This window comes from Prinia subflava, chromosome 12 (genome assembly GCF_021018805.1).
Source record: "Prinia subflava isolate CZ2003 ecotype Zambia chromosome 12, Cam_Psub_1.2, whole genome shotgun sequence".
Classification (NCBI taxonomy): domain Eukaryota; kingdom Metazoa; phylum Chordata; class Aves; order Passeriformes; family Cisticolidae; genus Prinia; species Prinia subflava.
Window position 1 is genome coordinate 904,056 of NC_086258.1, and position 25,701 is coordinate 929,756.

The following is a 25,701-nucleotide window of genomic DNA, read 5'->3' on the forward strand; positions in this document are numbered from 1 at the left end:
GTTGGCGCAGGCTGGGAGCACCAGCCGCCATGGTGCGGGGGCCGCGGGCCGGGGAGCCCGGCCGCGCTCGGCGCCGGGCGCTGGCAACGAGTCCTCCCCAATTGCTTTGGTGCCAATGAGTGTGACCTTTCCGACGGGGGACGGAGTGACCAGGTCTGGCTCTGCTACCGCACGGGGGTAACCAAAATGTATCCCGCTGGTGCGTAGAGCATGCTCGGGGATACATTTGCTCCTCCTTCTCAGTTCTCTCTTTTGCGGACATGCACAAACGGAAAGGAAAGCAAGATGAATGGAATGAAATGTCTTTTTCTTCCATGGCATCTCAGGAAATAGCCATGGCAAAACTGTGATCCCAAAAACCATTATTTTTGTTTGTTTGTTTTAACAAATAAATCTTTCCACTTGCCTACCTTCTAGCAATGTACCAGATACTAGTGCTCTGACGTTTCCTCCTGTGGAAAAGTCTTACAATGTCAAACGGCTCTTTACCATGAGGCTGTTTAACCCCCACAGGGCAGCATGCTTTGCTCACAGTCCCACAGACTCTGCCCAAGGACCCAGTGCAGTATTTTCTAGAAGGTTGGCAAGTGAAAAATGGCAGTGCGACTAGTGTGCTCTGTCCCAGCAGCCTTAACCCCCTCGGTGCTGCTGCTTTTTGGAAGCAAAGGAAAAAAAAGGAAAAAAAGGAGAAAAAAAATTGAGAAATGGCTTTTCCGAGACTCTTTCCGGTGAACTGAACCCAGCGAGCTCTCAGGATACAGCAGCCCGGCCTCGTGCTCCCCTCGGTGCTCTCGGGCAGTCGCTTCCACCCGGGCAGCCCCCCCGCCAGCCCAGCCAGCGCTGCTCCCCAGGGCCCTGGCCGGGCTCCTCGCGGGGTCCCCGAGCCTCCTCCTCTCTCTGTGCTTTGCTGGCTCTGCCCCGAGCGGCAGTGTCCTTTAGTCACCTAAAGGAGCTCTTGCTCTTTGAACGCCGCTGTGCTTCCCCAGGGGAAAAAACAGCCCGGGCAACTCAGACAGAGCCTCCAGCTGCCCTACACTGGGGTCAGGGGCACTGTGGAGCTCAGCCCCAAAAGCAGCAGGGGAAGGAAAGTGTGAGGCTGGTGGCCCACAGGTGTGCCCACGGCTCAGTGTCACTGCCAGGCACCTCTGACCCTCCTGGGCTTCCCTGCTTGAGCGGCACAAAGATGTTCCAGGAGCAGGAGAAGCCTGGGAGAGCAACAGCCCCATGAAAGGAGACCAAGGGAGCCTTGGCACTGACAGGGACCAGCACTGCTGGCTCCTATGTGGGGAAATGTCCTTGTCTCCAAAGGACAAGAGCACGCACCACCTCTTTTTGGAGTCGGTCCTGGATATGGCAAGGGCTACCATGCTGCTGCAGAGCAGGCAGGGAAGGGGAGGTGATGGAAACTACCCCTGGAGTATTCCTCTACCTGAGCACTGGGCAGAGATGGTCAGTGGCAGTGGACTGACCCTCCCATCTGCTGGTGAGCGTGGCTGGAGCCGGGCAGCAGGGCAGAACCTGCAAAGGAGCCATGCTGGCACTGCCTGCTCAGCCAGGGCAAGGTGTGGCTCTGGCACATGGTCCCCAGCAGAGCAAAGTCCCCATCCTGAGCTCCACTGCGGGTGAAGGGTTTGGGCCAGGCCTCTGCCCTGTTGAAGCTTTGCTGGGAGAGACAGCATCGGGCAGGAGCAGCTCCCGGGGAAAAGGCAGGGACGCTACACTAGACCTTAACAGGCACCCATTAACGCCCAGCTGGAGCTGCTGGGGGTGGGGGACAGAGGGCCCCATGCTAATCCACAGCTCTGCATTCATTGATTTGGTGAAGGAATGGAAAACGCACCTGGTGGAGATTTGCTCTAAAAACGGTTTGTCCTACCTGCAGGTTTTTCCTCCACACATTAACGGCCGCAAACGCCAGCTGCATCTGCTTCCTCCGCGCGTCCTTATGCCTTTTGTAAGCTATCTCTATGAATATTAAAAATATCCCGGCAACAATACCTCCAGCCACCAGCATAAACACACCTGAAATAAGCAGGAAAGTTACAGGGGCAGTGGAAATTGCAACATGACCCCTCATTTCTTCTGCATCATGCTCAGTGACAGGAGCATCTGCCAACCCGAGGCCCCCCCACCATCTCCCCACAGTCCTGGAGGTTTGGGAGGGGAACACAGCCTGGGCACCTGGGGGGTGTCAGTGCCAGCTCTGGGGGGGGCACAGGGCATGGAGCTGCAGCGATGCTGGGGACAGGCACAGCAAGCCCCAGGGCAGACCCCATCCCCAGGACCATGGGGCTGGCTGCACCAGAACTCAGCCCTGGTGCTCCAGTTTGGCTAGTTTGGAAGCACAGCCGTGCACAGAGCTCTGTGCTGTCCTTGAATGCCTGCAGCCCTCAGCGCTGACATTTCTGGAGTGGTGTCTGAGGAGATGGAGAAGAATGCCCCCTTTCTGCATTGTCTGTAACCTGGCCAGCAGTGCTGGCAAGGGCAGGGTCCCACCTGACACCCCTCATCCCTCATCACTGCCTTGCCTGGCTCCAGGACCAGCAGCACACCTCAGGGCAAAGGGAGAGTCTGTCTCAGGGTTCACACAGTCTTTGCAAGAAGGAAACCCCTCTGTATCAATTATCCTTGTCCTGGCCCTGCCCAGGGCTCCTCAGGACTGGGGGGCTGCCCCTTGCCTCCAGCCCCCTCCTGCAGCAGGGTCCTCCCTGGCCTCCCCTGAGGTGCTGTTCTCCTCTCTGCACTGGTGACAGCTCTGTGCACTGTGACAGCCACAGTTTGGCCAGGGCAGAGGGAGGGGAGCCATGCTCACACCACACCAGCCCCACTGGGAAGGGCACCCAGGGAACGTGGGAGAAGCTTTGTGGAACTGTTCTGAACAAGGTAGGAATGGAGCCCACCTCAGGAGCCTCCCAGCACTATGAAAGCACAAACCCAGAAGCAGCAGAGATTTGGCCTGAGAGGAGAGCCCCAGACAGGAGAATGCCATGAGCAAAAGTGGCCTACCCAGCAAAGGGGGAGAAAGAGGTTTGCAGAACAAACCTGCCATATTTTCAAAGGTGAGTGTTGCTGGGGCATTGCTACGGGAATCACACTCTTGATACCTCACCCAAGTCTTGTCCAAATCCTCCATGAAGCCATTCTCGTGGGACCTGGAAGCACAAGGAGAGAGCACAGGGTAGTCACAGGGGACCAGCCACAGGCAGCTGGGGCACACACTCTTGTGCCTTCGTGCCTCCATCCTAGGACTCTGTGCTTGCCTGCAGCCCACTAGCACTGGAACCAAGGATGTGCTGGCTGTGTGCCCACACCTGTGCACGTGTGCTCTTTGCACAGAGTGTGTGTGGGCTGTCTGCAGGGGCTGCCAGCACTGTGTGGTCACACACACACAGAGCCCAGGCACAGTGCAGTGCTGTGACCAGGGACCCACAGCTCCCCACTGCCACTGCCCTGCTGCCAGAAGAGGCATGTGTAAGCCATGGGGAAGGTGTGTTCCCAAGGAAGGATGGAGCTGGGAGTGCTCTGAGAGCTCTTGGAGAAGGTTGCAGGGAGTGGACATGAATCCCACCTCCCAGTTCCCTCCTGCACGGTTCCTCTGCCTGCCAGGGCCACTAGGAGCTCAGGCAATGATGGACCCCAGCCCTTTCTGGTGACCCCCAGCACCCTCTAGGTCAGGACACTGCTGCCTGGCAGCTCCGTGCAGTGCACACCCCAGCAGCTTGGTGTCACAGCTTGGTGTCATGTTGAGGATTCAAGCCATGTCCTCACAGTACCTGTTTCTGCCTGAACACCTCGTGGGGATGGAGTGGGCACAGAGCAGACATCCCACCAGAGGCTCACTGCACTTTCCTCCCTCTTCCTGGTACACCTTCCTGCTACACCCTCACCACCTTTCTGGGCCATCTGTAGCCCTGGGCTTCCTCATCCTCTCCCAGGAGGGCACTGAGGACTCCTGTAGCCTCTCAGGCTTCTCACATGGTTGTCCCAAATTCCATCTGTCCTGGTGCCACCCATCACCATGTTAAGACCATCCCACAGACAGGGTCCATGCCTCCCTACATCATCCTGAGCCTTGCCCATCTTCTACATCCTGCACATTCTCTCTTAGGCCTTTCACCTCCGCATCCTGGGCAGGACCCTGGTGGTTCCTGACCGTGTCTTTCCTAAAATGTCTCTCCTAAAATCTCCCAGGGCTCCCTCCCTTCCCTTGCTGCTTCCCAGCTGTCTGTTCCTCCTTCGTGACATTGCTCTGTCTGCAACAAGTGTGGCATTTTCAAAGTAAAACAAGGAAATCCCTTTTCACCCATAATATCAGTCTGATTTGTGACACCCGACACTGCTGGTTAATGCTTGTGTAAAAGCCTTGGACACAGAGGAGTTCCTGTGTAACAGGAGTAGGCAGAGTTGAAAGAAAAAACCCTGGATGACCAAGCCAGGGCAGTGCAATGCTGTTGGACAGGCTGAGCCCTGAGGGAGGTGCAGGGAGTGGCAGCATCCCCACCCTGCTCACAGAGCCCTGTGCTGGGTGGCCCCTGCTGCTCTCTGACAGCTTTGCCTACACCCCTGGCTGACCCTGACTGCTCCCTGCCCTGCTGTGCCCTCCCTCCAGCACCCTGCTGCTTCTCCAGCCCTGCCAGCCAGAGCTGAGGCTGTGGGTGCCCACCCCAGTCACTCCCTGCCCCCTTTGTCAGGAGGGGCTGGCAGCCCCCAGCGCCCCCGTCCCCACAGAGGTCTGGAGGGGGGCTGGCAGTGCCTGGCACAAGGCTGCTTGCATGCCAACACATGCAGCATTCGGGGCAAGCCCCGTGCCAAGAGCCGTGTACGGACTTGAGGATGGCCAGGGAGACGTTCTGCTTCCAGGGGCTGTCCTTGCGCATCCCGATCCCGAAGCCAGAGCGGAAGAAGAGCTCCCCCGTGGTCACCAGGTCACACTTCTGGGAGGCCTCAAACTCCAGGACCGCCGAGTCCCAGATGAAGGCGTGGAGCTTGCTAGACACAGAGGTAGGATGGAGGGGTCAGGCTGGGCAGCCCAGCTTGTCTGCAGCCTCCGTGGGAGCAGCCAGGGTGCTCCTGGCCCTAGTTTAAACACTGAAGCCACCCAGCCTTGCACTGAAAGAAGAGAAGAGGCCAGAGAGGGAGGCCACGGCCAGGGCTCTCACTGTGCCATCCCCCAGGCACATCTTGTGTTCCCCACCCAGACTCCTGGGATGCACGAGGTGGAGCCCTCCCTTTTCTAGGAGGCTGAAATCTGATCTTGCTCTCCTTGTGTTAACCTCTCCTTTGACCCAGACCCTAAAATTCCGCCCCTTCAGCACCTTATAAAATCCCATGACTCAAGCCCCCCAGGCCCTTCTGTTCCCCCCTCACCCACCCTCCTTCCTCCCCCTCCCCAGTCCTGGGGGAAATAAAATGGACCCTCGTGCTTAACCAAAGGGAGCCTTGTCTCATGCGTTTCCCTGCCGGCGGCTGAACCTCCTGGACACGACGGTCACTGTTGCGATACGATGCAACACCCCAGGGCTAGGCAGATCCCGCCCAGCCCCGCTGGCAGGTCCCATCCAGCCGTGCTTTGCCGGCAGCTCCCCCCAGCTTTGCCCCCTTGCTCCACCCGAGTGCAGCTCCCCGAAGCCCTCCCTGCGTGGCCAGGCCAGGCTGGCCGCACTCACTTGTCCCTCACTGCCTGGATGGCTTCGGCAGCGCTCTCGTAGTTGTGCTTCTCCATGTGCCTGTACATGGTGCTCAGCTCCACCTGCCGTCGGAAGTATATGTCCACGGAGCTCTGCTTCACCGTGGCGTAGATGAACTTGTCCGAGGGGTTGCGCAGCTGAAAGGCAAGGGCGGGGATCCTGTTTTTTCTGTCCTTCACCAGCAAAACTTTCTCACCCCAAAGCTGTTTCCTAATCTCCCATCTCCGTCAAGGACCTGTTCCCTAGAGATCTCCTCAGAGGATGCCACAGGGCAGTGAATGCTTTGGGATCACGGTGCTGGAGCAGGGGATGCTATGGGACAGGGCACGGTGGCACTGAGGGTGCCGCAGGCCTGTGGATGCCGTGGGGCTGGCAGTGCCCAGGGCAGGGCACACAGCAGGGTGTGCGATGCTGTGGGTCAGTGCTGCTGCAGGGCACATTCCTGCGTGCCTGGCCTGATGAGTTGTGGTTGTGTCCTTGCCAGAGCAGGAAATGGATTTGAGGCATGTGGAGAGTATTGACTGCACCGCAGGGACGATTTCATTAGTTATAACTCATCCATAATGAATTGTTTCCTTGTTGGTTAGAGGAGGCTCTCCAGGAACTGGCAGGGTGTTTGACTGCAGACAGGCTATTTCTGGACAGGTTGTTTTCCTGCTGATCCCTGCCCACGTCTGTCCATTCCCACCCAGGGCAGGGGCTCAGACTCATCAGCACCAGCCCAAGCAGAGCTCCCCAAGTCTGGCCTCCCCAGCCCAGATCACAGCCATGGTGAATCAGGGCCCTGGGCACCACAAGCCATGTTACACGCCCCAGGGAAGGGAAAAGCAAGTGAGGGGTCATTACCCGGGGGTCGTTAATGCCTGTGATCCTCTCCTCAGGTCGGTCTAACACCAGGAAGGCTGCCAGGTTGGCAGTGTATGAAGCCACAATGATCATAGCAAAGCCAGCCCACACCATGCCAAGGATACGGGCAGAAAAACTCCGGGGAGCACCTGCAGGGAGAGAGGAGAGATCAGAGCAGCACCACGAGGGCTTTGCTTGGTTGCCAAAGCCATGTAAAGCCACATGAGCCCAACTGCAGCTGCAGATGTGCACCATCTATCTGCTCTTCCAGTACTTGTGCAAGGAGCTCCTGCACTGCCCAAACAAACAAACAAACAAAAAAAACCCCTCCAGCTCCTTCCAGGGCACACTGTGTGCCACTTTGAGAGGGTGGGTAACCCTGGGCAGGGGATTCAGCCCAAGTTTCCCTGCCCTATTTCCCATCACTGGTGCTGGGGGTGGCAGGACAGCCCTGACAACTGCCACCAATGTGCAACACTCAGCATCACCAATCTCCTACCAGCCTGCTCCAGGGAGGGCTCAGGAAATGAGGTCCCACAGGGACCATGTGAGAGGAGGAGGATGTGGAACAGGGCAGGGGCTTTCCCCCTGCCTGCCCAGCTCAGAGCCTGGGCTGCAGGGCAGAGCAGTCCCACTATAAGCTGTGACTCACCTTCCCCAATGCCAGAGTTCAGCAGAACTCCCCAGGAGAACCACATGGCTGAGGAGAGAGTCAAGGCATCTTCCTCCTCCTCCTCACTGTTTACTTTGAACCGGCCAAACGGGCTGGAAAACAAGATGAAGAACCCTTCTCATTCCCCTGACCCTGATTCCCAGGGCTCCCCACTGTGCCCTGCGTGTCCTGGTGCAGCCCTGTGTCACTCATTCCTACAGACTGTGCCTTGTCCCAGCTAGCTCTTCCCACTGCCTGGCACATCCCCTCTGCTGACCTGCAACCCTGTCTGCCTCACACTGGTACTGGTCCCATCACACTCTCTCCAGACCAGAAAGATCATCTGACCCTGGCCAGCTCAAGCCTCTCCCACTGCAGCACAGAGGGCTCCCTGCAGATTAGCCATCAAAGCTTCTGGGCACAGGGCTGAGGCAGAGACAGGTTCTCTTGCCCTCAGAGGAGCTGCCACAGGGCTAAAGAAGGCTGAGAGGAAATTCTCGCAGAGTCCAGAGGCTGACAGCCCCCTTGGTCAGTATCAGTACAGCACCTGGTCTGACAGGTGTGTTCCCACATCCCCGTGTACTGGGTACACCACATATCCATATCCCTTAGCTTAGGCAGCCAGAGGGGCCGGGAGCCTCAGCCCACGGCTGGTGGCACAGAGCAGGTTAAGTCCCTGTGAGAGCCCCCAAAGTGCTGCAAGACTGTGCCCAAGGAAGGGGCCCAGGGGACAGTTCCCAGGAGCATCTCCTCGTCCCCTCCAGATCTTGAGTGGCCCCAAGTGCACTCACCTGAATCGGTCTAGGAGGTACAGCATCACTGCCACCACATGCACAGACAGCCCCACCAGCAGCCAGAGCGTGCTCTGGAAGGGCTGCATGAACGAGTCCAGGGTGCTGCGGGGGATTTCCTGCACACAGGAGAGAGGGGAACAGCGCTGGCATCGCCCCGCCTGCACCCTGCCCACCTGCAGGGACCCACAGAGGCCCTGCCCCAGGCTCCTGCTGCTCGGCTACTCAGGAAGGGTCGGGTTGGTGCAGACAAGAGCCTGCATTAAAACCAGACGCCTGGAGCCTGGAATTTGCAGGGGGTGCACTGGGCACGGTGCAGTCTGGGGAACGGGCACGTCCCGTGTTCTACAAAGCATCCCACCCAGGCCATACCTTCTTCACGAGGATGGTGAGGCCCTGGTACTTGAAGGGCTTGGAGAACTCAATGTACTGAGCCCGCTCATTGTTGATGGTGAGGGGAGCCACAATCATGTCTGCCTGGCCGCTCAGCAGCTCCCCCATCATCCCGTTCCACTCCTTCTTGTTGCTGTTGTTCACCTGCCAGGAAGCCAAGGCCGGGTCAGAGCCCTGCCCTGACACACATGCCCCACCAGCCAGGACCCTGCACTTTTGGGGAATCCTGCATTGCCCTTCCACCCCACCCCGCTGAGGAGAAGGGCGTGGAGATGTTTCAATACACGATACAGGCAAAGAAAGATCACAGGCTGCCCAAACTCACCCGCTCTTGGGTACCAAATTTACCATCAGCCACCAGGTGAACCTCATAGGTGAAGTTCATCACCCCTGCCAGGCGGATGAGCAGGTCGATGCAGAAGCCGTAGCAGCACAGTGCCACGGTGGGACGGCCTGGGGGAAGGACAGAACGGGGATGAGTGGGGCAGCCCTTGGCCAGGGACCCCACACAGGATCCCTGCCTGCCCCAGTGAGAGCAGCCACCCCACGGCTCTGGCTCCATGTGGCATGTAACCACAATACCCTTCAGCACCATCTGTCTGACCACCTCTCACTGCCTCCATGACCTGTGGGTGTTGGCAGGCTGGGGACGAAGGGTCCCGTTACTTTGTCATGTCCCAGTGAGGTGGGCTGAGAGGCAGTGCTACCCACCCACTGCAAGGCAAGGAGAGGGCTCGGTGCATGTGCTGGAGGACTCCTGACATGAGCCCAGCAGGCTGAACACAGCCCAGGACACAACTCTGGGGGGACATTGTGCACAGGAAAGTGTGATGAGCCAAGGAGATGCCCTTCAGGTGGATTTGGGCAAGCCTGGCATTGCTCAGCAGCTCCCATCCCACACCAGGTGCTCAGTCCTGATCCTGACACAGGTTTCTGTGACAGTTTGAAACTGGTGCTGTGTCAGTGCAGCACGTGCTAATGTGCCTCGGGGTCCTTGCTGGTGCTGGAGATCAAGGAAGAGAGAATTGGAAGATGTCAGGAGACAGAAATTCAGAATGCAATCCCTCAAAGCCCTGGAGCCCATCCAGAAGAGAGACAGTGGGAAAGAGTCTGTTGGGCTCAAATCCCTGGATCCCTGGGCCCAACTCCTGCACAGCACTGCTGTGAGGCTGAGCTGATGGGGGGTTTGTCTGGGGGCCAGCTGTGCTGTCACCTTTCTGTGCCTCATCCTTTGGGCCTCCTGAGTGACCAAGCACCCTCCCTGGGACCCCTTCTTGGAGTGGGAGTCCCCACAGACTGAGTTACCTGGGATGGTCTCATTGGGTCCAGTGCAGAAGACCTTTTTGACAGGATCTCCATTGATGGTGAATTCCTCCCTGCATGTCCCATCTGCCTGAGTGGGCTTCACATACACAAAGGGCTCTTGGTGGATGGTCACAATCTGTGAGGGGAAGCACAAATACGCCCTGGTCTGTGTCTCCCTCCAGAGCTATGTTCCCACGGTGAGAGCTGGGCTGCCCTCCCCAGCTGCCAACTCTGCCCAGCAGCAGGACCTGGCTTTGGCAGGGGAATCAGATTATCCTCTAGGCTGGAAAAGACCTTTAAGATCATGAAATCCAACTGTTAACACAGCATTGCCAAGAAGAACACTGAGAACATTTGCTTTCCCTGCACCCAAGGTGAGGACCAGCCAGTGTCTTCCTTCATGTGGCACTTTCAGCCGAGCCCCAAAATCTCTTTCTCTAACAGGAGACAGATGGGAGACACCACACAGCCAGGACTAGTGCCTGGAAAGGGGTTCTAGACACTGTCACACTGCCCCAAGGTAATGCAGGTGTTCCAGTCCTACCCTGGAACTTTCAGGAAAGCAGCAATCTCAATGTACCCATAGCACCTCTGTGGGGACAAGGGCCCACTGCCAGTGGGAATGGGATTTCCCTTGCTGGACAGATGAACAGTAGGACAAATGAATGGCCATATGGGTAAGATCATCCTGGCCAGGATCCAGTCACTAAAGTGGGATGCAGTCACTAAAGGAGCTGCTGAGTGACAGTTAAAGGAAGAGCATGAAAAGCAAAGCAAGACTGGAGGGACCTTTTGCCAGTGTTACTTCCAGCTTCTGGCCATCATCTCCTCAGGAATTCCCTGAGTTCAGCCTTGCAGCCACCAATCCACCCACTCTCCACAAGAGGGTTTAATCTCCTTTTGAATCTGTTTCCACCTGATCTCTGCGCTGTCTAACAGAGCTCAACCATGCCTTGGCAAAAGGAGCCTTGTATTTCTCACAAATCTGCGACAGGTGTCCTCTGGTTCCCATGAGAAATGGTGGACACCTTGTCCCTCCACCCTTTCCATGCTGTTTTCTCTCATTTCCATTTCCCATCTGTCTCTTTCCAAACCCAAGGATGCCTGCCACACTACCTAGATTGACTCCAGCTGAGAACTGTACTCTGAACACCCTCCAGTACCTTTTCTATTTCTCCCCCATATCCTCTCCTGGCCTTGCAAATGCTGCTGCCAAGATGCAGAGCAGCTGTGGAGATGGGAGGCAGATGAAATCACTGCCTGGCACACAGAGAACTGAGAAGCCCTGCCCCCATGCCATTTGCTCTTACCTTCAACTTGGTTGACATCTGATAACCTTGAGGTTTCTCGGTTTCCCCCCCAGGCCAGATGATCTTCCTGTCGTTGGTCAGGACCTGCGATGGATCCCAGGGGAAGCAGATGGACATGAGGCCAAGGTGGACACCCTGGGGCCCAACCCCCCTTACCCAGTCCAGGCCTGCACGTACATTGCTGCCATTGTAAATCCCAACCTGGACCAGTTTCCGATTCTGCAGGTTCATGATGCTGTAGTTGGCAAACTTCCTGTCCCCGTCCTCATTGAACTCCACCCGGCCAGTGACACCCTCTGAGTACTTGGAGGACATCAACACCCTGGGGAGAGAAACACAGCTGGGACAACCTAGAACACCTGCTGTGCTATTGAGATGCCTCACAAGGCATCAGAAAGGCAAATGCTTCCTCTCAGTTACCCACCATAAGCTCTCTACCCTGTAGAAGTCCAGCCAAGGCTACCTATGGTCTATTCATAGACCTGTGGTCATCCCCTCCTGGTGGATGGAATCAGTTTCCCAAATGTTTTCTCTACAATATCTGCTGTCATTGCCCCTTGCTCTCCACAGATTAGTCCCACTCCCCTCTGGAATGACCTGTCCCACAGCACACAGGGATGCTTTTCTCTGGAGGTTCCTTGGGAGCCCATGCTACTGCATGCTACACAGGTGCTGTGCCTGGCACCTGCCCATCCCAGCCTGGCTGGTGGCCCGGGCACACACAAACACCACCAAAGAGAGAACCAGCTCCCAAACCCTGGAGAGGTGATAGCGGAAACACACAAGGATTGCCTGAGCCACTTGTGAAGAACAGCTTTGACTTCCTCATGCCAAAGACTGTCACTGCAGGGGATGCAGAAATGCCTCAAAAACAATCTCCAGGCTTTGCAGGTCACATGCTCAACAGACCCCAGATCTGCAGGGACTGCTGCTGCACCAAGGCCCAGCCCCTGTGGTTGCAGCACCTGCAGTGATGCAGGGATTAGGGCCTGGAAGCGCATGCAGGACCTGCTGATCCCCCTGCCCTGACAGCAGGGCCCCACAGGCATGTGCTCCCATCTGTGACACCCCAGCCTCCAAATCCACAGCACCAGGATTTGCTACAGCCAATGGCAACCTGTCCCATGCATGGACATCTCTTGCCACCAAGTCCTGCTTGCAACCCTGGACCCATGCCACAGCCCTTGGAATGTTCAGCAGGAAATGCGTTCCCAGCACTGAGATAAAATGCAACAGAAATATTTCTCTACCTTGATTTGGCAGAACCCCCCTCTCTCCCACTTCCATCCATGGAATTAAGCTCCAGACTGGAGGAGACCATGGTCTCCAATCTTTTCCTCCTAGAGTTATTCCCTGCCCACACATCCCAGCTGTCTAAACATTGCCTAGGGTAGCATGGGTTGACATGGACTGAATTGGTGCCAGGCACCAGGATGATGCCTAAACAGCCTGGAAAAACTGGCTGCCATTGCCTGAGCCTGTGTCTGGGAGAATTTTCTAGGTGAGATGTAGATCCAAATCATGCAGGAGAGTCCAGGCAGCCCAGTGCCACATGCCTCAAAGCTTTAGTGACAGTTACCCTGAACAAGCCAACAAGCCACCATGTCCTCCTGCACCTTTTCCACATGCTCTCACCTTTCCCAGCTCTCCCCCATCAGGTCCTCTGCTCCCTCCAGCAGGACCCTTTCCCCAATACCTCTTAAAAAGGGGTCCTGTCTTCCAGATGTTGGTGTTGCCCACGCAGCCCCGCGGCGGGTCTGTGATGTTCTCCTTCTCAAACAAGTCGTGCACGGCCTGGGCCACCACGGCGACAGCGTCGCTGATGTGGGCGGACTCGTTCTTGCCGTTGATGAGCTGCAGACCGATCACTCCTGCCGCGGGAGAGGGGGAGGTGGGTCAGCATTCCTGGGACGGCTGGCTGCTCCAGCGTGACTGCCGTGGCCAGCTCTTGGGACACCGGGCACACGGCTACGGGCTGAGCATCCCTTGGGTGCAGTGGGAGTTGCCTGAGCTTCAGGCAGGAGCAGGCGGGGGCAGCAGGGCTGGGCACTGGCACATCCTCACGGCCGTGCCTAAGCCTTCCCCGGGGGATAGGCAGCTCGCAAAGCCGCAGTGACACGGATTTGGGGCCAAGGCCGAGTCCCCCTGCAGGCGGAGGGAGTGGGGAGCAGAGTGCGGGACCCTCCCTTCGGCACCGCGTTCCCGCAGCCCGAGGGCCCGGGGCGGGCAGGGGCCGCTCATCCCGGCTCCCCGGGGCTCCTGCGGGCATGGCAGCGGCGGGACGGAGCTCGGGAGGTGCCTACCGTCCGGGGCGTAGCGCAGGGCATTGCCCGAGATCTCCCGCTCCCCCACCAGCCACACGTAGCCCGAGCCCGTCATGTTGAGCACGGCTGCCGATCTGTACACCGTGGCCGCGTCATCCTCGCTGCAACGACACGAAGGGAACGGAGAGGTGGCCCCAGCTACCAGCGGCCCCACTGTCGCATCCCAAGGGTGTGACAGTGCCAGCGAGGACACCACCCCAGCTGCCTCTGCCCGCTGGTTCTTCTGGCAATGGCTAAATCCTCGATGCAATGGGAGCCCTGCTCTCAGCTCCCCTGATCCCGCAGCTCCCGGCGCTGCTGGGCGCCTGCACGGCTGCACGCTGTGCTGTGGGCACGGGGTCAAAGGGCTCCCTCCTTCCCCGCTGGACCAGGACACAGCATCAGGAACCAGGGCTGCTTCTGCAGCACAGCCACGCTCGCCAGTGTCACCGCTGGCCAGCAGCACGGCCAGCACCCACAGCACCCTCCAGCTGCCCGGGACAGGGCTGCGGGTTCCCTCAGGCTCCTTGGAGGGTTGTCAAACCCCAGATCCACACCGACTCCAGCGCTGGACAGCGTCGGGAGAGAGGAAATCAGAGCAGGGAGGGGAAGGGGCAGCACAGCCTCACCTGGCAGAGAGGATGATGACTCTGGCCTCCAGCTCCTTCGCCTCCAGCAGCAGCGATGTCACATTTTTGGTTCCAGGGTCAAACTGAAGCACTTTCTCAGCCTGTGATTAGTGTGAGCAAAGCTGGTTAGTGAGTGAGCCCCAGGACTGGTGGTGAGAGCCATGCTATCTAGAAAAGGGTCAAGAGAATTCATTAAACTGCACAAAAGTCTGCTAAATAAGATTGGTTAAAGTTATTTATTTCTTTTTCTTTCCTTTCTTTCTTTTCTTTCTTCCCTTCCTTTCTTTCTCTTTTAAGGTTTTGGCTTTTTTGGTTGTTTTATTTTTTAAATTTTTTTTGCACTGTGCATGCAAACTGAAGTCAATCAAGACCCAAAAAGAGGCGTGCATTGTACAGGAAAGAGAAAAAGGCTTTGAAATGCAATTGAAAACTCAAACCAGTGTTGTTTTTCAAAAACATGGGAAATGAAAAAAACGTATTGCACAGGGTTAACCTTTGGGAATCAAAGTGAGCAACTTACACCAAGGAACCGTTTCCTTTGGGGAGGAAAGGGGGTTGGTTCAACTTTCCAAAAAAAAAAAAAAAAAAAAAGAACTTGCAAGTTAATTACTGGTTCACATGCATGTTTCAAAAAGAAATCCTTCCAGGGTCAGCTGGCTAAGTTTCCATTCTCAAGTCCAAACCAAACTATCTCAACATAAAAACGTGCTACCAAGAAACATAGTCATGGATTTTTTTTTTCTTTCTTTTATTTTCTTTTTTTTTTTTCTCTTTCTCTTTTTTTTTTCTTTTTTATTTTTCTGTTGGCTGTGGCTATTTTTCATTTGCTAGTTAGGTTGGTGGGCGGCGTGCATTTCCATGCATATATACCTTGGGTCCTCGCTTGTTGTCATAGGAAAGTTGGTCGAGGTTTTCATAGTTCCTTTTTTTACTCTGATGAATAATGTGCACAGAGAAAATATGTAGACACAGAAGAATATTATAAACAGTTGAAAATGACGTGTAGTAAAGCAATCCAACATCCACCTCCTCCTCCACTGTTTGCTAAAGGGTCTCTATAACGCTGGAGCTCGCAAAAACCACTATCAGGAGAGATTGTGCCTCAGCTCTCACGGGAGCGTCACGGAGCAATCTGAGAGCAAAGCCTGAGTGTCACAGCTGGTGCGATGCAGTTGCATTTTCCCTTGAGGGACTGGGGCATTCTTCTGCAAGGAATTTTTATCTTAAACTCAGAAACAATCTAAGGGCCTAAGTGGTGGGGTTTCCGTGGAATTACTGTGGAAGTAAAGGACAAAATGTTGTGTACGGAAAGTGCTGGATAAAGGCAAACTGTTACAGTTAAGAGTATTAGCATTACTAGCGTCACTAGCAGCATTACAATCCTGTCCACCCTCAGAGAGTCCACACAAAGTGAGGTGTCTCAGCTGAACCTCTCACCCCCTGAAAGGAGGGAGCAGCTTTTTGAACTCTGTTGACATCCAAAAGAGAAAGATAAAGTTCTCTAACGTCCCATGTTGGCTCAAAGCGTGGCGATATGAAGCAATGGTGAACATGGGATGACATTGCAGCTTTTACCTGGTCCCTGGGGGAGGGCGCAGGGCATCTCATGGCTCTGCAGCACACGGGTGGCCCTGGGAGGTGCAACTACCTGAGACCAGGGTGCCCCTAACCTGGCCCTAAGCGTGGCTAGTGGGGCTCACTGCTTGGTGGTCTCTGTGCTGCTGGCTGGAGTGGGGCTTGGAGCGTGCACTGACCCCAGAGAGATCGGACTGGAGCAGGGATCCTGCTCCTCCCCTGCCCTGCTGCCTCAGCTGCTGGTGCTGCTGGGCACCAGAGGAGTCTGGGACAGGGCACCCAGGGCTGGAGGTTTCCTCTTGAGCAGACAGCGTGCTGAGGGCCCACAGCCTCTGCTCAGAGCCCCAGGACCTTCCTGGGAGCAGCCCCTGTGGCCAGGCCAATAATAGCAACCTGATGGTGCCTTCAGGAGAGGGCTTGTCAGGTTTTGGTGGGACACAGTCTGACATCTTCTCCTTGACCCCGCCCCAGCTGAGCGTCCCTGGTCTGTGCACATGGGATGTGGGACACAGCTCTACTCTCATCTCCATTTTTCCAGAGCCTGATGGCAGTGGGTCCCTGCCAGGAACCCGACCCTTGACACCCCCAGTGCACAGGGTTCCATGCTCCCAGGTGTTCCTCAGACAGACAGATTTCTCTTCACCTTGCTTTCCAAACTAATTAGCTTGCCTTTTCGCAAGCATTCAGGCCAGTCTTTGGCAGGACATCTTGCCAGGTCTCCTTTCCATGCAGCTCTGTGATCTTTCCTTTCTTCCCCTTGAACGCAGCTCAATAGTTTTTTCATTGCTCAAAGAAATTGAGTCTTGGCAAGGAAAAGTATCTGAAGAGGCAAAATCTGCTTGGAGCCCAGGTCTTTGTTAATTTCTGATGATTCCCACAGCAAGGATTTCTGCAATGGCTTCTTGGTGGCTTCTGCTGGGCCTGCAGTGAGCCCTGGAGTAATGACTGCTACAAGGAGACCAGAGATGCAGCAGGACAGCAGGAATGTTCTCCAATCAATTATCTCTGGTCACTTCTCCCCAGGCACTGTCAATATAGCCAAAAACTTGGTCATCCGTGCTGCAGCCTCCAACCAGAAATTCCTGGGAAGTGCTGGCACCTCAGGCTGGTTAGCAGAGTCTTGGGTGCAACAAGGCTGGCCCCTGATCACCTCTCCCTCTCACTAGCTTTCTTTCCAGAGCTACACTAGTAATCCTCTTTTTCCCATTTTTCCATGTGGTCCTGTGGCCCTTCTCTGATCTTCATGTTTCACACAGGGACTGACAAATCAGAAGTTCCCTTTCCACCATGTGCTCCTGCCTTCACTCAAACAATTGCCACTTTCCTGAACAGCACTCACTGTCCCAGAGAAAGGTGGGCAGCACAGCAGGGACCTGCCACCCGTGACCCAGAGAAGCTCTGGTTTCAGTGTCCAGCGCTCCCTTCCTAGCCCCAGCAGCCCCAAGAACAAGCAGAGCTGTGCTGGGTGAGCAGCATCTCCGGGCTGAGAGTTGCTGCAGACAACCCCAGGACAAGGCCAGCACATGGATACTCCAGGGCTGGCCAACACGGCCTGAGTGCTGTACTCAGGGTGCTGCTGCAGGTGCAGACCCTCGCAGTGGTGCCTGGATGGCACAGCCAGGGCGGGCACAAACCATGCCCCAAACCAAGAGCTCAGATGGGCAGGTGAGTCTCTGACCTGTCAGGTCCTCCATGTCCTCAGAGGCTGTGATCTAAGCCTTGAAGGAGTTGAGATCAGGTATCCTGCAGCTCCCTCACCAGGGTCAGGCTGCCCTTGGAGAGGCTGGGTGAGGGGATGGGGGGGCATGGTACAACTTCATGGCATGAACAGAGTCAGCACATCAGTGATCAGAGAGAGAAGAGGTGAAGACAGGAAAGTCCCAACGGGTTATCTGCCACTTGCAAGACCAATCAGACCAGTCTGTCTGACCTTTTCTCAAAGGAAAAAGAAACAAGATGCAGTGGCACACCCCAAAGACAAGACAAGGTGACCTTCTGGGACAGAGCACCAGGCTGGAGAGAGGCCTGAGTATCTCCAGCAGCCCAGAGGCTGCCAGAGAACACCAAGACATGTGGTAGATGCAGTGCAAATGTGGGGAAGGCCTGAGGACAGACCTTCCTTCCCCATCTTTCAAGCTCCAGATCTCAGAGGCTTTCCTGCAGGGTGGACAGGCTGAAGAAGAAATGTACACTGTGCACCACAGGGGGGGAAATGGGAGGGGAGGCATGAGAGGGAACAGCAAAATGGGATGTACAGGAACTACAGGAAAACAGAAAGTGGAATTCAAAAGATGCAAGAGGAGGGATGAGAGACTGACAGTGGCTCTCCCTTTATGAAGGGCATTGTGCTGGAAAGAGGCTTTGGAGAAAAACACTGTTCTGCTGTCACCCAGTAGGAAGCTGCCTTTGGAGGCAGGAGGATCCCTCTGTGGCTGGTGGAACATCAGTGCCTTGTGACAGCCTGAGATGCAGCAAGGATGAAACTTCTTGAAAGTCACCACCAAAATCAGGAGTCTGTTGGTCAGTGTGGCTTGTGGCAGCCTTCAGGGGGGTGACGAAGAGCAGTCCCATCAGGACCCTTCAGGGTCCCATCTCTCAGCTCACCCACTGGCTCCAACCACAAGAAGTGTCTATGGCCACACCTCCTCAACAGCTGAGAGACTGCCAAAGGTCCTGCAGCTGCAGGTGGGGCTGGAAAGAGGAGGTTGGGGTCCCTGCTGGTGAGCCAGGAGGGAACATCCCCGAATGGGTGCCTGCCCTGATGCTGCTGGAGACTAGGATGAACTCAGGCTCTGCCCATCTGAAGCGGACCTCACCCTGCCCCAGGAGAGAGGATGTGTTGGGACTCCACCCAGCAGGACAGGAGGTGGTTCCTTGCCTTCCAGATTGCAGCCAAGCAGCTTCCTGTGCTCTCCTTCTCTGCTTGTTTTGAACACTTGTTCAGTCCTTCCCCTCCATGCCGCAGGTCTGTGCTTGGTCCTCCTGCACCTCGGGGCCCTCCCCTGCCTCCCTCCCTGCTCCCACTGGCCCTGAGAGCAGGTGCAAGGTCCCACACCCACCCCTGTGACAGCATGGGGTGTCAGGAAAGCAGCATTTGGCATGTGCTTCGATGGAGATGGGAAGGGGCCGACAGCTCTACCGAGAGGGTTGTTACAGCCTTGGCTGCCCTCCCCTCCTGAGCACTAAGCTGAGCCCCCACAGCCAATCCAGAGCTGCTCCTCGGGCTGGGTTTGGCACTGCTGGGTCTGCCTGGCCCTGGGGTGGCTGCAGGGGGGCAGGTGCTTCCCTAAGCTGAGCGACTGGTCCTCTCCTTGGGTGGGAAACTTGGGCAAGGCATTTGCAGAGCTCCAGGTTATCCTTCCCTTCATTTTGTAGTCGATTTACATGTAGGAGATTTTGACCATGGCAAAGCAAGTGAAATGAATAAAGTACAAAGTTCTGTCAGGTACTAGTCAGACACTGTTGATGCTTTAAGCATGTTAGCCATGTTACAATGGAAAGAAAAGGTGTTTTACATACAGAAATCTACATACATACAACAGCCCAAGACTTCTAGTTTTGTTGTTGTTGCTTAAACAAAGCTACAAGACAATGTTCAGGAACTGACCTTGGACTCTTTCTCCTCCAGGAGGGTCTCCAGCTTCTTTTGAGCAGCACGACCCTCGTGGTCGTCGCTGACTATCAGAATGACGTGGTTCCAGTTGAAGACTCTCATCATCTCAAACCAGACGTTGGCCTGGTGAGAGTAGGGTGGGACTGTGCGCAAAAAGGACAGGTGGATGCTCTGCAAGGAAGAACAAGAGCTCAACAAAGGCTGTGGGGGTGTCAGCCACGCCTGCAGGGACAGGGCTGGGATCACAAAGCCATTGTGGGATGCACACCTTGAGCTAACCTCTGGGACCTGCATCCTTCCTTCTGCCTGGGAAGCAAACCCTGGATATGACTTTGTACCTCTCTGTGGTTAAAGCAGAGCACGGCAAAGAGGGGTTTCTGCCTTGTGGTCCATAAATGCACAGAGAAGAAAAGCCTGTCGAGCCATGAATGACCAGCACTGTTCAGTGCAAATATAGCCTCGCCTCTTGACCTTTTAAATAATTACCAGACAATGGACATCAAATAGCAAAAGAGTTCCCTTCAGAAGGCAAGAGACAGGTACAGGCAGCTGTGTATTCATCATTTGCCATGGGAGAAGTTCAGAAAGGCAGTTTTATAACATGGCCCTGGCTGTTTCTAGGTCAGCCTGTTCTGCAGCAGCAGGCAGAGGAGGCAGCTCTGGACCCGTGCCCCAGCAAACCTCTCTGATTCAGTTAAAGACATCTTTATGGTTGGGTGATTGTGCAATAGCAATTCCAGCCTAATTAAGTACAGCGCTCTTAGGGGAGCAATCAGACCAAAAGCTGGAGCTAACAGAGAGCTTTCAAACAAATGCAGCTTGTCCAAAAAGCCCTAGAGTCAAATATTAGGAAGTGAAAGTGCTCATGCTCAGCATGGACCCTACTTGACAGCCCAGCTACATGCTGGAGGGAGGCAGGAGCCAGAACTGGAAAGGACAAAAATGAAGCACCATAATATTTGTTTCTCTGAGGCTGAGATGGTTTTCTGGACCAAACCGGGCTTGTCCAGACCTGCTCATACAGAGACCAGACCCAGACTGGGTCAGAAATGTCCTGAATGGGCCAAAGTAATACACACTGGAAAGGAAAAGGCATCATGTCCCCCATGGACACACATGGGAGGGACAGACACACCAAATAAATCCCCTTCCTCACACTCAACACGGTAATAATGTCAACCAGACCACGAAATGTGTAGAAAAGGATGTAAACTCCCTGCTGTGCTCCCTGCACAAGGCCAGCAGGTCCCTGCTCCTGCCCCAGCCCAACACATGGGAACAGGGGAGCAGCAAAGCCTCCACAGCACTGGGAACACTTCCTGAATGTGAGACACTCAGGAGAAGGGTGGATATTAAATCAGGGCAGGAAACAAACCAGGAGAGCCCCAGTAAGACTCTCAGAGTATGACTGACACAAACATTACAGTTACAGGAAGAGCAGCTCACCCCACAAAACCAGCACTAACCCATGGGATTGGGAAAAAGCCCCATAGGGACAAACAATGGAAACACAGCCATGGTGTCCACACTAACACAGTGTTCAAGAGCTCTTTGTAGTCAGCAGAGATGGCCAGGAATTTCCAGGTCCAGCTGCACAGCCTGGACCAGGGACACACCATCTGTGTCTGAGCATTTTTAATTTTTAAGCGTTTTAAATTGTTTTAAGGTAATCTAGGGAAAGTGAAACTGGAAATGAGAAAAAAATCACAAGATAGAAAAGAGCTGAAAAAATAATTTAAAAGCCAATATTAAAAAAAGAAATCAGAGAAACACAGGTTAAAACATCAAAATTTCATAAAAATTCTTTCAATCCCTTTTTGAAATGAAAAAAAAATCTTCAAAATTTCCTTATATTGCATCAAATTACTTTCAAGTTTCCCAACCAGCTTGCAAAAATGGTGTTTAAACTGATCATGGCTTTCTTAAGTATTGTAAATAGATATCGCTGGGTTCAGAGGAAAAAATCACTGCAAGGTTGTTGAGGTGCAACTTGGTTTAACAATCTGGGCAAATTTGTTTCTGAGGTGGTGTCAAAAGGGTCATGGACAGACTCTGGTGGTATCTCAGCTCCCAGATCCCTGAACATTGGTTTTCAAATAGGATAATAAAGAAAACTTCATGTCAAGTGCTGAGCTGAGATCTCAGGATGAGCACTCAAAGTCTGTGTGCAGCTTTTGAAGTACCTGGAACTCCTGAGCATCTCTGCAAGGGCCAAAGATTGGCAGAAAAATGAACGTAGAGCCCTCTACAGTTTCCAGCTTGTGCTTGGTGCGATTTGATACCCCCCATCCCAGCACATGCAGTGACATCCCACAGGTCCCTGTCACACCCCTCTGAAACCCAGCACAGAGATCTCCTGGCCGTGGGCACATGGGCTGCACTGCAGAGGATGGGGATGCAGTGATTTATGCACCCTAATTCGCCCATTTTTTGACAAATCTGTTAAAAATTACCTGTGGTTTTTAGCACAGCCTCTGGGAGACAGCCAGCACAGTGTGTGGGCTCACTCAGCTGCGCCAGCTCTGCCCCTGGTGTGCTGCTCCAGGCACATGAACCTGGGGCTGCCGAGGGTCATTGCTGCCTCCCTGCGAATCAGGCAGTCAGCAGAAACTGCTTCTCCTTACAAATCCACGTGGGACTTGTAGGATGTTTTGTAGGATCCTTGCCCCTTGCTGCCCTCTGAGTGTGCCTGGTGCTGGCCACAGCGCTGGAGTGGGGCCATGGGGATGGCTCACACCAACCCCAGCCTGCTGCAAAGCTCCCTACAGCCCAGCCACCCCTGAGTGCTCAGCCCTGTGCTCCCTCACTTCATTCTAGTTCTGCAAAAAGGCAGCAAATACAGGCTGGGGTGAAATCCAGGTGCCCAAGCTCAGCAGGAACCCAGGGCTGGGGTTTGGCTGGGGCCAAAAAGCACCAGAGTGAGCATGGCTGGGAGGTTGAGGATATTTCCTGGGAGGGTGGGCAGACCCTGGCACAGGGTGCCCAGAGCAGCTGTGGCTACCCCTGGATCCCTGGAAGTGTCCAAGGCCAGGCTGGATGGGGCTCAGAGCAGCCTGGGACAGTGGGAGGTGTCCCTGCCATGGCAGGGGTGGCACTGGGTGGGCTGTAAGGTCCCTTCCAACCCAAACCAGTCTGGGATTCTGCGATGATTCTGTATGGGGTCAGGACTTGAGAACTGCAAATATTTGATGCAAGTCCATACAAAGAGGAGCTGTTTGCACAGATCATGTGTGTGTGTGTGAAAGCACAGACTGTGCATGCACAGCTGTGAGCGTGTACCTGCAGAAAGCATGGGAGTGCATCCACCTCTGCAGGGAATGTGCCTGGGTGCTGGAATCCTGTGCACAGCCTGCACCAGGCCGTGCCATGCCTGGGACAGAGCACTGGGGCAGCCTTTGCATGGAGATTTTATCCATAGGGAAAAGGGCAGGGCTGGGGGCCACCAGGAAGTGCCTGTATCACATCAGGGCCTTGTACAGCACCATGAGTGAAGAGTTTGGTACCTTCTTCACTTCTGTCTGCCCAAGGGCTTCCCGCAGCTCCGAGCCCATGGCTGGGGAAGTGATGTTTTCTACAGGCTGAGGAAGCAATGTGCTTTTGCTTCATTACCTGTGGCAATGGGATCAGTCCCCTTCTAGCAATGCACTCCCCAGCTGAGCTGCATGGGAAGTTTCAAAGAGATTGACAGAGATCCCAATCTGTAAAGCTCCTGAAAATTTGGTAAAATTCACCAGCTGGGCATGAGAAAGAAGTGTTGGCCACTCTATGGAAGGAGCTTGCCTGCTGCCTCACATGGCAGCTGTGGATGTGGGAGGGAGCTGAGCTAATTCTGAGATAGCTCAGAAGAGTGCAGGGACGGATTTTGGGGGCAGAGGGATGGGGAGCTCAGACTAAAGTGCACCCTCTGTCTTTCCCTGCAGTGCACGGAGGAAGGGGTGGGGCAGCCTCTGGGGCAGGGCCACTGTGGGGCGGTGGGGCTGCTCTGTCCTGCTTCCAGCTGGAATCTGAGAGCCTGTGGGGATCTGCTGGGATGTGGAGGCTCCATCAGGCCATCTCTCCACTACCCCGGTGTGCTCTTGCACATTCCAGGCTGCCCTGCTGAGGGTTTTCCTGCCCTGCTGAGGGCTGTGCTCCCCGCTCCCAGGGCAAACATCTCTGCTGCACCAAGCAACCTCTCCAGTCATCACTTGTGTGTGCCAGTGAAGGAGTACTGACCCTGACCTGGGTCAACAAGAGCCACTTTTCTCCCCACTTGCACCTTCCCACCCTGACTAACAGGGCTCCTGCTGGGTCAGTGAGACCAGTAATAGAGAGGAAAACCCTTTTCAGTGAACAAGTCCTGTGAGGGCCTGGAGTGGTTCCACTGAGAGCAGGAACCAGAGGGAAAAGCCATCCCCCAGCTGGAGAGAGACAGACCTCACTTCAGCTCCCAGGGTAAGGTGCTGGAACTAAGAAAGCTCTTCAATTGCAGCTTGTCTAAACTCCATTGTCCAACTTTTCCAGCAGCAGAACAGGTCTATTTTAATTTATTAATTTGTTTCCCTGATCCTCTGCTGCAATCATGTGCTGTGGGGTGTGAGGGGCTCAGGAGAGGTCCCACATGGTGATGTTGGACAGCACAGACCTTCCTGCCTCCTGAGCACGCATTCCCCTGGGCTCTGCTCTCACACTCTGCATCATCTCACATTGTTCATGGTGCCAAGAGGTCAATGCCATGTTGTTTTTTTCAGCTGAGATGCAGAGGAGATATAAGCACCCCCAATGACCTGTGGGGGCCAGGAGCACTAAGGGGCCCAGCATTGGAAAGTCCGAGGGGGATTTTTGCAGTGCTCAGTCCATGAGATCTCCCTGGAGGGCTCTCCATGGTGATGGACACCACAGGGATGGGAACCACTCTGCTGCCTTTACCTCAAGATTCCCTCTCTCCTGCAGTTCCCTGCTGACCTCACTCAGAGGTGACTGAGATTCCAGGGACCCCTCCCTAGGCAGGCAGGACTGTGCTGGGGGGTGTGAGGGTCTCAGTGACCCTCAGAGTGCTCTGCCTGATAACTGCAATATTATTTCTAGAACGAATGGTTGGTTGGATACTGTGAGCAGTAAAACTCACTTCCCTCAGGTATCTTTGCTGAAAAACTGGCTACAGCTCATGGACCACTGTGCTTGACTGGAGGTGCTCAGAGAGCATCAAAAGGTACTGGGCAAACATGTCCATGTTTGGAGAGGTCCACACCTTTCCTCCCCGTGGTAGCCTTGAAAGGACCATAATTTACCCAACTTCAGCCCCCTGTGAAATTCAGCTAAAATTGTCTGATGCCTCCAAAACCAATTAGGGGCATACATACAAAGGGATCCTAGAAGCTTGTTTCCATAGAAACTAAACTGAAAGATATAATTTCCTGAATTAAAACAACAACAAAAAAAAGCAAGCTGATCACTGGAAACGAAAAAGGGAACAGCTGAATGTCCCCGTGTCACGAGCCAGCCTGTCCTGCATGGGGTGTGCAGAACCTTCCACTGTCCTATCCCACAGCTTCACACTCCTCTGTCCCCCGCTTTGCTCCCACCTTTGCTGTCCCTTCCACTGTCCAAAAATCCTTTGCTCCTCTACCCAGTCCCTGCCTTTGCCCCATCCTCTGCCTGCAGCTCCCTGTTCTTCAGAGCTCCAAGCCTTGGTGGGCAGGAGGCTGAGCATGATGCCAGCCAGGCAGGAGTGCTCTGAGGGGTGTTGGGGTGGGCAGCCTGGGATTCCTGCCCAGTCTCTGCCAGGCAAGTGTGCCCCACAGCCCTGAACCTGCTCAATACCCCAAATATTCCATGGAGAGCATCTCCCTGCCAGCACACTGGGTCACCACTGTGGCCATGGGTCTCTCCTCCAGCCCTGAAGTGAGCCAGGTGGGGTTTATGAGGCTGCTTTGCAGAAAGCATGTTTTAAAAAGGAAAGGACTGGCAGAAGCAGAGGATGGAGCCAGCCCCTCAGGGTGAGCACTCCAGGCCAGCACAAGGCTGGGAAGCACAGGTGCTGTGGGCAGGGGCTGCCTTGCTGGGCACAGCCCTGCAGAGATGGACCACAGATGAGGGGCAGGGTCCCCTCTCCCTGCCGCAGTGGACCCTGAGACAAGGACCCTCTCAGTGACATTTCTGTCATGTCTATCTCCTCCTCAGAGCAGCGAGAAGCAAATCCCCCCTGAACACTTCCTGCCTGCTCTGCCAGCTCTGTTACCATCCCTTTCCATCTAACCAGGCCTGGTGAGACCCTGCCAGGGTGTGCAGGTCCCCAGCCCTGCCAGCCACCATCACCATCACTGCCATGGTCTTGGCTTGGTGACCACCCTGCCATGGCTTCCCTGGTAGGAGATGCCAAAACCTGCTGCTGCTCCAGCCAAGCAGTGCTGCTGGTGCCTCTCTGGGAGCCTCTGCTCCTCCTCCTGAAATTTAACTTTATTTAGCATGTAGGTGGAGTGACTATTTTTGCACTGAACATTTACATTTGTGAATATTCATATTTTCCAAGCAAAGGCCGATTCGTGCTTCAAGGCAGGCTTGATCTCACCCACTGAGCTAGTGTGCCTGGATGAAATCCTGCAATGGCATTTGGAA

At 54.9% G+C, this 25,701-nt stretch overlaps 1 protein-coding gene across 5 annotated transcripts in view; it reads right to left on the minus strand.

Moving 5' to 3' along the window:
• The window catches only part of GRIN1 (glutamate ionotropic receptor NMDA type subunit 1), a 38,289-nt gene that overhangs the window by 7,964 nt on the left and 4,624 nt on the right, over positions 1-25,701 (minus strand). For 3 of the 5 annotated variants that reach the window (XM_063409679.1, XM_063409677.1, XM_063409675.1), the window contains exons 3-18: positions 19,099-19,275; positions 13,917-14,017; positions 13,288-13,409; positions 12,681-12,855; positions 11,162-11,306; positions 10,985-11,068; positions 9,675-9,810; positions 8,695-8,822; positions 8,349-8,513; positions 7,977-8,095; positions 7,186-7,298; positions 6,534-6,682; positions 5,667-5,824; positions 4,828-4,989; positions 3,043-3,152; positions 1,877-2,022 (exon numbers count right to left, since the gene is read on the minus strand). In XM_063409679.1, coding sequence (XP_063265749.1) covers positions 1,877-2,022; positions 3,043-3,152; positions 4,828-4,989; positions 5,667-5,824; positions 6,534-6,682; positions 7,186-7,298; positions 7,977-8,095; positions 8,349-8,513; positions 8,695-8,822; positions 9,675-9,810; positions 10,985-11,068; positions 11,162-11,306; positions 12,681-12,855; positions 13,288-13,409; positions 13,917-14,017; positions 19,099-19,275 — 2,190 coding nt within the window. Of the gene's footprint in view, positions 1-1,876; positions 2,023-3,042; positions 3,153-4,827; positions 4,990-5,666; positions 5,825-6,533; positions 6,683-7,185; positions 7,299-7,976; positions 8,096-8,348; positions 8,514-8,694; positions 8,823-9,674; positions 9,811-10,984; positions 11,069-11,161; positions 11,307-12,680; positions 12,856-13,287; positions 13,410-13,916; positions 14,018-14,786; positions 14,850-19,098; positions 19,276-25,701 lie in introns of all 5 variants that reach the window. The other 2 variants (XM_063409678.1, XM_063409676.1) reach the window with 1 other exon arrangement.